General features: G+C 44.1%; 1 protein-coding gene across 2 annotated transcripts in view; it reads right to left on the bottom strand.

Moving 5' to 3' along the window:
• Positions 1-14,527, bottom strand: part of LOC136651015 (serum paraoxonase/arylesterase 2-like) — an 18,354-nt gene continuing 3,827 nt past the window's right edge. The window contains exons 1-9 of one of the 2 annotated variants that reach the window (XM_066627052.1): positions 13,134-13,328; positions 8,837-8,907; positions 7,799-7,854; positions 6,049-6,214; positions 5,319-5,445; positions 4,364-4,564; positions 2,432-2,513; positions 1,093-1,221; positions 1-641 (exon numbers count right to left, since the gene is read on the bottom strand). In XM_066627052.1, the coding sequence (XP_066483149.1) occupies positions 483-641; positions 1,093-1,221; positions 2,432-2,513; positions 4,364-4,564; positions 5,319-5,445; positions 6,049-6,214; positions 7,799-7,854; positions 8,837-8,907; positions 13,134-13,207 (1,065 nt within the window). In that variant the 5' untranslated portion in view covers positions 13,208-13,328 and the 3' untranslated portion in view covers positions 1-482. Of the gene's footprint in view, positions 642-1,092; positions 1,222-2,431; positions 2,514-4,363; positions 4,565-5,318; positions 5,446-6,048; positions 6,215-7,798; positions 7,855-8,836; positions 8,908-13,133; positions 13,329-14,527 lie in introns of those variants that run through there. The other variant, XM_066627053.1, reaches the window with a different exon arrangement.

Consider the following 14,527-nt stretch of genomic DNA (forward strand, 5'->3'; position numbering starts at 1 on the left):
TTAAAAAGATCTGAGAAGTTTTGTATGTTCTGAGCCTCCAGTATTTGACAGCTTTAAATAAAATGAGCAAGGTTTACAAAAGATCTTCTCCCTGCCACCCCCGCACTGCAAAAATAGTACACCTATTTGTAAAATATGTCCAAGCATCAATGAGTTCATAAGGCAATCTTCCTTTCTTCACAGAACTGAAGACAACCAGTCACCATTGGTCAACCACAGAAAACACCTTATGTAAGATTTGTTTCTACATGAAAGGAAGCAAAATTTGAGGTTCTCTGTCAAATTGGACTGCAACAATCTTCAGTTGCTCTTTCCTTTGTAAGACCACCAGAGTTCCTGTATTGCTTTCTTCTGGAGAAAAACACCAATGGCATACTTGTTCGCCTGTGCTGCAATGCAGGTTGGAGTTAGCCATGTTAGAACTGCATGTGATTGGGAGCTCAGGTACTGACATTCATTCCATTATGGTACAGTCCAGGAGGTTATAGATCACAGGAAAGAGCTCTGTGAAATACAGTGCCAATGAGCAGCTTGTTGGCATGCACTGCAGCTACCGAACTTCCTTGAAGTTCTGATCCATCATCAGCATACACTTGGGTGACTGTAGGCTTCTCAGAATGGATGTCTTGGATGCGAAGGACCTGAAAGTTAGCAAACATTAACACTGGTCAGCACGACATCTGTGTTAACCAAAATGATGATCTCTCTTGCCCACCTTACATTCCAAGTGCATACAAGTCTGGACTGCAAAATGAGAGATGTATAAGTTGACAGAACTAATGGAATCTCAACAATAGTTAGGAACATGGTGATATTTCACAAGTTCTTAAACACTTGGGTAGAATTTGATCTGACGAGAACTGAAAAATCCCAGTCAAAACATCTGATGGGCTGTGAGACTACTGATAATAATAAAACACAGAATTCTGAATTTCCAACATTCCCGTGCCTGTATGCAGGTCAAGAGGGATCACAAGATATGAATATAAAGAAAGAACTGCTCCTAGATGCTGGTACCCCTCAATTCTTCTGGTTAGTCAGTTGCCACTTGCCAGATACATTTTTTACCATGTTAAAGTAATAACAACACACCTCTGAACCAGGAGGGTTTTCTGGATCATACAAGAACAGTTTCAAGCCATTGGGACTGCATCCTACCCATAGGTCTCCAGTATAAGGATCAACGAATATGTTATCAACAAGAGTGTCCAACTGCAACACCTAAAGCAGATAGAAGAATGCGAGCAAAAGCTTGTAATTGCCATGAATGATGTTGAAAATTATTACATGTTCCCATAGAAACCATTTTTTTGGGGGGGGGGCATTATATACATTAATTTTTACCTATGTTGGATGGGAGATGCCTGCTGGAGTTAGACTAAACCACACTTCTATTAAGAATCCAGAAAAATGCTGATTGCCACCCTATCCCAAACAGTCCTAAATAAACAAAACTGACCTATCAAAAGTTGATGGTAAGGAAAGGGAGTGCCCTCAGGCCACCTTCCTGTACCTTTTGGGCAACTCCACCCTGGTTCACATCTCAGGATGTAACTCTCTCTTCTTGGTGTGGACTTCATGGGGTCTGCGCAGACTGGACATATCTGTAAACCCTGATTAATGGAATGTTAGCAATGCCCATGGAAAGGAACCAGCCAACAACTCCATAGGTTCGCTAGGGGAAATCCTCGTTCCCCAAGCTCATGTCTCTGGCTGCTTGCCAGTATTGTTCCACAGGGTCCTTGCCCCTATCCTATTCAGGTGCAAATATGTAGGGCAGGAGAAGCCTGCAGTGGATTTGTGCACTTCTTTGCTAACCAGATGGGTCCAGCTCTTCAGAGGTGGTGACTTTGAAGCATTTTGGCAGCACGTCACAAAATTTCCAAATTCCAATAATATTAAAATGCTAATTGATGGGTATATTTATGCATTTATTTTAATGGATTTTTATACCACTTTTCTCAAAGTGAGGGTACTCAGGATGGCTTAGAGCCCAATTCTGAGCCCTTTAGTGTCGGCAGAACTAGTGTACTGCCAGTGCTGGGTGATATAAATGTGCCGTAAAGCACGTTTACAACACCTTCCATGTAGGGATTGCTGGCGCCGGCCCAGCATTCGCTTCCATTTTGCTCCCCCAACCCAGACCTGGAGGAGAGGGGCTGCTTGCATGCAGGTAATGAGGCTCCCTGCAAAACTTAGTGCTTTGCACCCCCTCCAACTATGCCAATAGGATTGGACCAATAATAATCTATTCTTTGTAAGAATGTATATATGCACAGACATTCTTACAAAGATAATTATATCAATATAGATCAGTTATGGAAAACTACAGTACAGATCATTTTGGGAAAACTACAAAACATCCTTGCCTTGTTTCAAATATCCAAGGCACACCTAAATTAGATAATTCTCCAAATAAGCCAAAATTTACCTTCACAGGAGTTAAACTTGAATTGGCATGTTTTTCAAAGACATGAATATTATGACCTTGGAAATCAGCAACGTAGACATACCTTGAGTAAAGAAGAGAAATTTTTCAGTGAACGTCCTCCTGATTTAGTTAGCAACAAAACCCTTTTCAGTACATGAGACATTTTATTATATTCCAAACCACTCAAAACTATCCTTATTGACATGATTTTGGATCACTTGGCAGGACAAAGTTCCAAATAACACAGACCTGGAATGAGCTGGAATCCCTAGCATGTATGCACTGCTGAAACAGAGACGCCTGCGTTGGCTCGGTCATGTTGTGAGAATGGATGATGGCCGGATCCCAAAGGATCTCCTCTATGGAGAACTCATGCAAGGAAAGCGCCCTACAGGTAGACCACAGCTGCGATACAAGGACATCTGCAAGAGGGATCTGAAGGCCTTAGGAGTGGACCTCAACAGGTGGAAAAACCTGGCCTCTGAGCGGCCCACTTGGAGGCAGGCTGTGCAGCACGGCCTTTCCCAGTTTGAAGAGACACTTGGCCAACAGTCTGAGGCTAAGAGGCAAAGAAGGAAGGCCCATAGGCAGGGAGACAGACCAGGGACAGACTGCACTTGCTCCCAGTGTGGAAGGGATTGTCACTCCTGAATTGGCCTTTTCAGCCACACTAGACGCTGTTCCAGAACCACCTTTCAGAGCGCGATACCATAGTCTTTCGAGACTGAAGGTTGCCAACAATGGTTCTTTAGGGTAATATTTGGATATTATCTGTACACTGTATATACTGTACACTGCTTTATCACTTTTTTGCTGAAAAAATGGCATATAAACACTTAAAATAATAATTTAAGTAGCTTTTACAGTTCAAGTGTTTCATATGCATTTCTAAGAGAAAAAAATTCTTAGTTATTTTTATATTCCTTGCCTATTCCAGTTCTTAAAACTTTGGTAAATTTGCAAACAGAATAGATCACACAGATTTATTGCTATGATGCTGGAAGAATTTCTTGAAAAAGAAGGAAAATCATGTATGTTCATTAAAAATTTTCAGAGACCAGGTAGTTGATCCTATATTCTTCCTTGGATTCCACATCAACCACACTACAGATTGATTCTGATGTAACATTCCTGGTACCCCAAGCCATTGTTTACAGCAGGGGTCTCCAAACCCCGGCCTGGGGGCCAGATGTAGCCTGTGACAAGCCTCTATCCAGCTCGTGGCAAGCCCCTGATTCCCTGCAAGCATGTGGCCTGCTCAACCGAACGTGACCAGAGCTGTGCTCCAGTTGCCTTTGGAGAGTGTTCTGAGGGCCAGGGAGGCCACGCACCTCCCCTCAGAATGCCTTCTAAAGGCCTAAAAACATCACTTCCTGACTTTCCTGAAAAACCAGAAGTGCCGTATTTGGGCTGTCTGAAGGCCTTAGGCTTTCTAATGTATTTATTTAAATTTTATATTTAAAATTTATTTATTTATGTTTCCGGCCCTCGACACCATGCCAGGTATTTGATGTGTCCCTCTGGCCTAAAAGTTTAGAGACCCCTGGTTTACAGGATTGGAGACATGGTAGAGTTCAGCACGCTACTTCCTCCATAGCAAACTGTTTACTGTAGCATTAATACATGACCCAACAGTGATTTGTCCGAGTATGATATGGGGCATAGAAATCTCTTGTGCATTTCTTGGAACATCCACTGCATCTCAGGTAAATTGCCAAATTAGCTGCTTAAGAGTGTGCTATCTCCTCACACCTCTTTCATTTCTGAAAGGATAGGATGCAGTGGTGGGAGAACACAAATGCCTCCTGGGAACAGAGATGGACTACAATTTACCATAAGCATTCCCAATTCTGTTTTTCAATTATGCCCTTGAAAATGCCACATTTACCCATCTTCACAGTGTATAAGCCATGTGGTCTACTAGACACTTACTGTCCATTGGGTGAAATGTTAATGCCGTTGGCAATATAAAAGCCTTTTGCCACTTCTTTAACTTCTTTTGGGCTGTAGTAAACAACATTTGTCCATGGCAAACCCAGAAACATCTCTAACAGTGCCAAGGTGGGCTCTGTGAAATATTTATCGTTGGTGGCATAGAAAGTATCTGGACTCAGAGCCAGAATATCATTCACACTACAACAAAGAGGAAGAGAGAAAATACAAAGATACATAATGTTCTAGATACTGCATGATGTCATGGTTTCGATTCTAACAATTTCTACGAACCCACATGTCACTGGCCAGTGAGTCAGAGATCCATGTTCTCCATATGTTCCAGTGTGCTCCCCTACCTCACAGGTCAATCACTCAGTGACACAATAGTGCACAGTTCTCAGGGCAAAGTGCTCTGCAATCAGTGCAAGTCCTCCAGCTAAGTGGAAGCTGAAGGCCTATGGGCTAATTGCCCAGCCCCTGTAAACTCTGAGTCCCACAAACTTCAGGGACTTGAGACTCAAGGCTCTGGTTGGCTTTGTTAGTATGACTGAATGGATCAGTTCCCTTGTACTCACACAGACACAAGCCTGTAAATACGTTATATAATGATTTATTTATATAAAGAAATAAAGGCACAGGGCTCCCTGCACCTCCTGGACCTTGCAGAAGCCCCTTGTAAGTAACTTCCCCCCCTTTGCCCCCTGTTAGTGATGCGATCGCTGCCTTCGCCCCCAGCACACAAAGTCTTATCTCGGAAGTTTTACTTCTGAGACGTTTGAGAACCCTTGGCATAGGCAAGGGTAGCTCTTCCAGATGTCATACCGGCAGTGATGAGAACAGATGTCAATGATGGAAAGAACAAGAGCAATGGTGGTGGCAGCCCCCTCACGTGTGAGCAACAGGCCTTTTTATACCTTGCAGTCAAAAGGAGAATAGTTTTGGTATTCTGTACCTTTGCAGAAGCTCATGTCTGAAAGTTTTAAGGTGCACAAGGGAACGATCCTTCTCCACAAACTGAAATAGCTCCACTGTTGACTTGCCTTTTGGATGATTGACAACAAAGAGGTAGACAGTATCATCTAGCAAAAGTGAAAAATCAAGCAGGTTCATCAAAATCTACAATGAAGCATGAGTGTCCTCTTCATCACTTCTATTTTTATGGCAAAATAAAGCAAATATCAACATTTTCCACTATTCCACCGTTACAGAGAGGGTGGGTGGGTGGGACAGAACTGCATGTCCAGAATAACTATTTTGCCCTCCACAATCCCACAGGAGAACCCCAGACTAGAAGAATGGATAGATGGCTTTTTGTCTGTATGCACAAATGCCGGAGTCGGTACAGATGAAAGGGATTGTTGGCAGAGCCTTGGCATGGCATGGCTTCTTGTGCAATTATTTTATATAACATAGTATCCCTAGTTTAATCAGTGTAGCGATACTGTGTTATATAAAATAATTGACACATTATATATCTCAGTTTTTACCTTATACCCAGTCTTATGTACAACTGATTCATCTTTTAGCTGTGCCTGCAACCATCCTAATGTGTGCTGTGTGCATGCTGAAAACCACAGTCATCAGCTTAGCACTTTAAAGTCCCATTGAATCCAATGAGGGAGGACAAGAAGTGGTGTGTTTCAAGTGACTGTTTTATAACCCTTATGAGTGCGTCCACTTACCCTTGTCAATGAATGTGCTGATCCCATGAGGGTTAAAAGAAACCAAATTGAACCCACTGCTGATTTTTACTTCTGTTGCTCGAGGGTTATTTTCATTTAAATCCATCAGTAGTATTTCTCCACTTTTATCTGGTACAAAACTTTTTAATGTGGGATATTTGAAACCCTTAAATACAAACAAACAAACAAACAAACAAAAACCTTTGTTCACATAACCCTTTGTTCACAGTCCTTTTGATGCTTCTCTTCTCTCTGATAAACCAAAAGGCAGCCCAAAAGCAAGAAAGGAATGATGTGAGATCTCCAGGGTGCTGTTGTCCCTCTTACATGTCACAGCCCTCAACCACAGTTTTCTTATATTGTTTTTATTTTATTGGTTTGTTTAAAAATATTCTACACTGCACTTTAATGCTGGCAGAGGCCACTAGGCCAGCTCAGACTAGCTATCAAAAATCCTACTTCTCTTCTGCATCATAATTACTCTGCTCCCTTATTTATCTAGAACACCTAGATCCTGAAGGTCTCATGGTATTGGCATCTGGGATAGTTAAAAACAAAAAAAATCTATGCCTCATCCTATAATAACTATTCTTCAGAATAACCATTATACAACAAAGGCAGCGCATAAGAGCGGCTACTGCAAAGCAGCGTTTAAAAGCAGTAAAATAACATTAAAACAGAAACTCTGAATTCAACTTCCACCAGATGCCTGAGTGAATATGACAGACTTTTCCAATGGTTGTCATAGATATTTTATGTCCCCCCCCCAGCCAAAAGGAGTTTGGAGCACAACTACAAAAAGGGCCCTCTCTCCAGTCACCACCTTTCTAATATCTGCAGGTAAGTGCACCCCAAGAAGAGACTCCAGTGATCACTTCTGCTGCTAGGAAGGCTCCCTATGTTCACAGACAATAAATCTTCTACAACCACAATAGCACCAGGTTGTTACTGAGACCAATGCTTGAGTGGAGCATTATTAACCAATAGGAAAGCACAAGCAACCCACCGAGAGATCCATGGAAGTTCAGAACTGATTCCCACATCTACAAAGTATAATTTATGACCTGACACTAAGACCTGCAACTGCACACTTTAAGCACTGGTTCACAAAAACTATCACTGCTTTTACTCCAGTCAGTTTACAGACAGGATGCATGAGGATGCAGGTCTCTTGTCTTGTGAGCTCCCTGAAGCATCCGGTGGGCCACTGTGAGATACAGGAAGCTGGACTGGATGGGCCTTTGGCCTGATCTAGCAGGGCTCTTCTTATGATGGGCTGGGGATTACTCTGCAAAAGGAGATGCAGCCTGCAATTGGAACCTATTCCTTCAGTGCACAATAAACTAGAACAGTGTTTCTCAAATTGTGGGTCAGGACCCACTAAGTGGGTCGTGAGCCAATTTAAGGTGCATCCCCATTCATTTCAATATTTTATTTTTAATATATTAGACTTGATACTACCATGATATGTGACTGCATCTGGGGAAATGTTACAGACCTGTACTTTTAACTAGCAACTATGTATACTTTTTAATCAATGATAGTAAATGGGACTAACTCCTAGGTAAGTGTGGGTAGGATTGCAGCCTAGGATTGCTAAAAATTTTCCTGCTTGATGTTGTTACTTCCAGTCATGACATCACTTCCAGTGGATCCTGACAGATTCTCATTCTAAAAAGTGGGTCCTGGTGCTAAATGTACAAGAACTACTACACTAGAACACAACTTGCATGTGGGCAGCAATACTTACAGAGCTAATAAAAGCCAAGCCATTGGGGAGAATGTCAATATCTTCTGAGCCAAATTCTACAAAGTGGGGAAGAGAAAATCTTGAGCAGAGATATCCTATAAGTCTACAGAGCAACACAGGGTCTTCCTTTAAAAATCAGTGAGATCCTAGCACTTGAGTATTAGCAGACAGGAAGCGCAGGTAACCACTTGCATGTATGGGTTTAAGCAGTGCCAAGCATTTTGCATATCCTTAAAATTGAAAGGCTTCTATTAGATGCTAAAGGAAATGACACTGTTTTTATCTGCTTCAAAATGGTATGAATAAATACAGATTTAACATATGCATGATGCAAATTTATCATCTATAAATTATACACGCAGCTCCTGCATCCAAATCACGATGCAAGGGCTTATGCATGAAATTTGAAAAAAGGTCTTCAAGAGCTGGGCAAATAGAGGGAGCGACCAAGAGTGGCGTTTTGCAATCCGCCTAGTGGCAGAGAGTCCGTTTTGCACCATGTCTTTCAGGCAAAGTGTGTGAAAATCTTCATCTCCATTGTCACCAACCTTCTCAGACATGGTGCCCAACTTTAGCTCCAGTCTGCAACACTGGACTGACTTTAGTGTTTTGTTTACTTGACTTGAGAATGGCTCCCTCTCTTGAGACTTTTCGGCGAGGCCTGAAGACCCTTCTGTTTAAACAAGCCTTCTGAGTTTAAACATGGCCTTTTTAACATCTTTTAGTATTTTTTACAGGCCTGATTCCTCTATGATCTGCTGCTTTATGCTCTTTTTATCTGACTACTGTTTTTATGGTATCTGTTAATGTGTTTTTAATATGTTTTTTATCTGTTAGTTAAATTATGTTTTTAATCTGTTTTTAACATGTTGTAAGCCGCCCTGGGTCCCTTTTAGGGAGAAGGGCGGGATGTAAATAAAGTTTATTATCATTATTATTTACAACTGTATATGAACTCCTTTCATTCCCACTCTCTGACCTCCCCCTTCTTTTCCATGCTAAAAACAGAAAATGGTGCAAACCATGCAAGAAACCTACCAATTCCCTTCACAAGATGGCAGTTCGGAAGTCGCTTTGGTGTTACTTTCCGTGAGGCACAAACACTATTTCTGCAAAGAAAAACGTAGCACAAACATTTCTTTACGGTGTTATATAGGGCGGATAATACATTTCACAGCTTTTGAGTGAGTAGAAAACATTTATTGTGAGCACTGCAGTATGTGCCATCAATACCTTAGATACCAAACCATGAATGGTAATCCTCAACTACCATTTCATCAGTAAAGGTTCTTCAGTAAATCCAAGCTCAGTGATAATCTGACAGCTTCAACACACTCATTCTGCACATATACGTTCAATGAGACCTACTCCCACATAAGTGTGCACAGGACAGGGGCTACAAGGTTTCATTTATCAGGGAGTATATATGTAAACATTTTCTGAGATCCCAGGAAATTTTTTGAGACCCCTCTTTTGGGTCATGGGCTCCCTTTTTGATCCTGGGCCCAGGTACAATTTACCCACAGTACCCCACTCTCATGGGCCCTGACTCTAATACTAGATTTCAGGGTCATCTGAACTACTGTTGCTTTCAGCAGATTCAGCTGTTTTCTGTGTTTTATGGACAAAAGTTGCATGTCCAAAGCCAATGACTTTCAAGAGATGCACTTTAAGGAGCTAATCATTTTAGGACACAACTGCACCACACCCTTGTTGCCTTTATCTCTCATGTAGTATATTGGAGGCTAGAGACAGCAGAGTGCAACACTTGGCATTCAGCTCCCAGCACCAGTGCAATGGAAGACCTAGTAATTGCACTTCAGAGGGCCTCCCTCTTCTTCCCATCTCTATTGGGCAAGCTGCAGTCATCACAGAAGATATTGGTACTCTTAGGAAGCCAGTGTGAGACCATCCTGCGTGTGTGATGAAAATGGTGATCACTTCTGGTCATGACATCACTTCTGGTGGGCCCTGACAGATTCTCATTCTAAAAAGTGGGTCCCAGTGCTAAAGGAGTGAGAACCACTGAGCTAAAGAGAACTGAAAGGAAAAAAGAAAAAAAATGGCTGCAGATGCAATCCTAAGCATGTTTATGTCAAAGTAATTCCCACTGAAATTGAGAGGGAGTCAAATCAGACATATTTGAAGCACATTACATAAAAAGAATTGGCCAATATTTAACTTGGAGAACCAAAAGCAGTGAGGCAACCCTCAAATATATAAAGAGATTGGCATAGCACAGAGCAAATAATTGCTCAACAGAGCACCTCTAGGACAGCAACAATGCAGAGGGCTCAAAATTATTGGGAGCAGATCTGTTGGGGAGATGTCCTGTTCAAACTTCCTTGAAGTGAGTGAGGAGCAATGGAAGAGTCTTATCGTGGCCTTTAGCTCCTGTTCACTTTGGTTGGGTTGGCACAGGAGACCTTCCCAGTGGGAACACTTCCTAACTATCCGTTCGGTGAGATGGTACAACTTGTGGAAGGCTGTTCCTTGCAACTTGTGTAAATAAGAAACTGAATGTGTGCTTGTTAAGTCCTCAGGAGAATCCACAGTTGCAGAAGGATGGAATAAATGCCCCGCATGGAACCTTGCAAATTCTTTACTACTGTGAAAATTACAGAGTTTGCAGAGACACTCAGTTCTTGATGGAGACTCAAAAATTAAATGTAACCATTTCTACCATCAGACAACTTTAAGCCACTGAGGATGGGTATTGGGTACAAAGTCAGGCTCCCACGCTGCTACTCTTCTGCTGAGCACAGTTTCTGCAGCAATATCTGCATTTCATTACAACCCAGTCATACCTAGAGTTACAAAACAAACCCTTTCGAAGGCCTTGCTAGTGATTCTGATAATAGCTGCCACACAATTAATGAAGAACAAGGGGCTATTCATAAAATGATGCAATTCAAATCAGAGCATGTGTGTGTTGGCAACCTTCAGTCTCGAAAGACTCTGGTATCGCGCTCTGAATGGTGGTTCTGGAACAGCGTCTAGTGTGGCTGAAAAGGCCAATTCGGGAGTGACAATCCCTTCCGCACCGGGAGCAAGTGCAGTCTGTCCCTGGTCTGTCTCCCTGGCTATGGGCCTTCCTTCTTTGCCTCCTTGCCTCAGACTGTTGGCCAAGTGTCTCTTCAAACTGGGAAAGGCCATGCATGTGACAGCAGAGTAAAACCCTGAAGAAACGTTAGTTTCAGCCAGTTATCTTCAGATGACTGACACAAGCCAAGCAGCAAATTACGTACATGGAAAGGACAAATAGTCCACAGACAAGCATGTTCCAGTGCAGTGTTTCTCAAACTGTGAGGGCCAATTTAAGGTGGGTCCCCATTCATTTCAATATTTTGTTTTTAATATATTAGACTTGATGCTGCTATGGTATGTGATTGCATCTGGGGAAATATTACAGACCTGTACTTTTAACAAGCTACTATGTATATTCTTTAAACAATGACAGTAAATGAAACTTACTCCTGGGTAACTGTGGGCAGGACTCCACCCTAGGATTGTCAAATATTTTCCTACTTGATGATGTCACTTCCGGTCATGACTTCTGGTGGGTCCTGACAGATTCTGATTCTAAAAAGTGGGTCCGGGTGTTAAACGTAAGAGAACCACTGCTCTAGTAACTTCAAATACAGTGGCTTCCCTAGCTACCGACATCTGAGTTATAGATGGCTACGACAGCACTTTTGCACAGTGCTGTCCTTTTTGCAGTACATTCTTTAATGGTGCTTTTGCGAAGGGCCGGCAAGAACGGGCTGTTTTGACATCCATACATTTTGAATACTGTACAGACCCCTGAAACATAACTGGTATGTAGGTAGAAGACTAACAACCCGATCTAATCTCCTGCAGCTCCATAGCATGCAGCCATGCTAATGGGAGTGCACACAGGATGCTATGGTGGAGAGGTGAGTAGAAGGCCAGTTGGAAGTAAAAATAATAATAAGTTGCAAGTAATAAAGGAAGTAAAGAATGAAGACGAAGAAGCAGCAGCAACAGCAGCAGCCACTAAGACAGAGAAGTATAACCAGAATGGATTATCACAGCAAAGTTTTTTTCCCCAAATCTCAGAGGTAGTTACTTGGGGGGCTGTTTAACACCCCTCCCCAGTTCTCCCTATAAAAACAAATTCCCTTGATCCATTTCCCCCCTCTTCCCAGCTAGGCTTACTTCTTATTTCAGGGCATAGCTGGGGAGAGAATACTCTGGAAAAGAATACACGGGGAAATTGGTGGGCAGCGAAAGGGTTAAGCACTCCCCTCCCACACACTCCAGCATCCTAGGGACACAAAGGGGACAGGAGTTCCCCCTCCCTGGCAAATTCTCATTCTACACAGGCACAGAAGGAAAAGCCAGCTCAGCACTTTTAAAGCCATGTGCAGTGCGCTGCAATACAGGATGTGAACATGGTATTCCAATTGCCTTCCAGAATGGAGCCACTGCTCTTCCCCAGAGGGTGCCACTTGACCCTCTGTGGGTTCTTCCTCCTGCTTCCTCCCTCATAAGAACATAAGAACATAAGAACAGCCCCACTGGATCAGGCCATAGGCCCATCTAGTCCAGCTTCCTGTATCTCACAGCGGCCCACCAAATGCCCCAGGGAGCACACCAGATAACAAGAGACCTCATCCTGGTGCTCTCCCCTACATCTGGCATTCTGACTTATGTTCTAATGCACAGTAGAATGGACAGGACTGCCCTGGCCAACCACCCAGCACTGCTTTTCTTCAAAGAAAGCATTTCTGTAGTTTAAAAGCGCCTGGTCGGTGGAGGTTTAAGGGCCCAATCCTATATAACTTTCCAGCACTGGTGCAGCTGGCACTGGAAAATTGGATAGAATTGGGCCCTAAGGCACAGGATCTTAGTTCTGCAGCCTGATCCTCAGTAGAATTAGGCTGGCTGCCATCTAAAACTCCTCTCCCAGGAAGTCTTGGAGCAACTGAGAGTCCAATCCTAAGCATCTCAGAAGTAAGTACCATTATAGTCAATGGGGCTTCCTCCCAGGAAAGTGAGGATAGGACTGCAGCCTCAAAGACGAACAAACTCATCTAGAGGAGTCCCACTGAGTTCAATGGGACTGACTTGCAGGTCCTTCTGTAACCTCAGCAACTCACTGGCCATCAGGCTGTGCCTATAGAGCCAGCCCTATTGAACTCAGGGTGCAAGCCTAGCCACACTTTCCTGGGAGTAAGCCCCACTGACTTCCTGGGAGTAAGCCCCACATGGAACTTACTTCTAAGTAAGACAAGCAGAGGCTTGGGCTCTAAGTGTGGGATGGACTGCGGAGTCCAAGAGCTCGAGGGGGCGCTGCCCACTGGGCACTTACCGAAAGGACACGATCCTTTCCCCGATCAGCGCGCCCACGATGCCCACCAGGGCGAGCGCCAGGAGCTTCCCCATGCTCCCCGGCTCAGCTCAACCCAGTTCACTGCCCCTGCGAGGAAGGAGCGCAGCACCCAAAGGGCTGCCGAAGCCTGGCCGGCCAACCAGTCGAGCCTGAGCGAGAGACGCCTCCCGCCTGCGGGATGTGCCTCGCCTGGCCCGGGGAAGCGCCGCCCTGGTGCCTCTTCCCTGCCAGAGCTGGGAAGGTTCAGGCGGAGGAGCGCTGGGCGGAGAGGACGTCGCAGGGAGGCAGCGCCCGCCCAGATGAGCTGAACTGAGTGCAGGCAAAACGCTCCAAGCGCCACCTGTGATTCAAACAATCGCACACGAGGAAGAGCAGGAGACGGGGGCTGAGACAGCAGTGCCCCCCCGTCCAAAAATACCCCTCCAGCCCCAAGGGAATCATTTATTCCCCCCTCCCATTTTACCCTCCTAACAGCCCTGTGAGGTAGGCCAGTCTGAGAGGTGGCGACTGGCCCAAGGTCATCCCTTTCAGAAGCTGGGGAGTCTCGTTACAGATCGCTGTGCGCTTGAACCCACCACAGCAGGTGCTTGCAGCGTTCATGCTCAGAGGCAGGCTTGCTTGAACTCTTTCTTGCACCCAAAGCAAGAGAGGAATTGGTGGAGAGGGAAGAGATGTGGCATACCTGTGCAAAAACCCGCGTCTCAACAGGCGAAAGGAAGCCAGTGTTCCAGACAGTTCTTGTCCATCCCCTTTTCTTCCAGCCTCTTATTCCTCCTCCCCTTGCATTTTCTTTAGGTGAAAGATCTCTATTAACAAGGAAGACTCCTGCCATTATCAGTCAGAGAGAGAGAAGGGATTTTCAGCCCAGTCCTATGCATGTCTACTTAGAGTCAAAGGGGCTTACTCTCAGGAAAGTGTGGATAGGATTGGGCTCTTAATCATTGGCTTCCTTGTTCCCATTAAACTCCTATTTCCTCACAGTGTGGAGGTGGCAAGTTGCGGTTCCATTGCTCTGATGCCCTCTCTTGTGATGATAGCGCAATCATTGCACCACCTGAAGTTTCCTTGTGCCTGTGGGCGGTTGCTGGGTGAGGTCAGCTTGCTTGAAAGTGCGTCAGAATTGTTCCCCGTGAGACTTCTATGGGAGTGCAAGGTTTTCTGTTTTGCTTTTTGATTTTATGGGCTGGTGCGTGCATGGCCAAGCAAGCCATGAAACAACCCAATGCAGTTTGTGTCAGTGGCAGATGGTGCTATTCACCCTGAGCCTACTACTGCCTCCCTCTAGACCAGGGATCTCCAAACTTTTCAGTACAAGGGCCACATTGTATATTTTACACACTGTCATCGGTAAAAAAAAAAAAAAATCTGTTTTA

This window comes from Tiliqua scincoides, chromosome 5, assembly GCF_035046505.1.
Source record: "Tiliqua scincoides isolate rTilSci1 chromosome 5, rTilSci1.hap2, whole genome shotgun sequence".
Lineage (NCBI taxonomy): Eukaryota > Metazoa > Chordata > Lepidosauria > Squamata > Scincidae > Tiliqua > Tiliqua scincoides.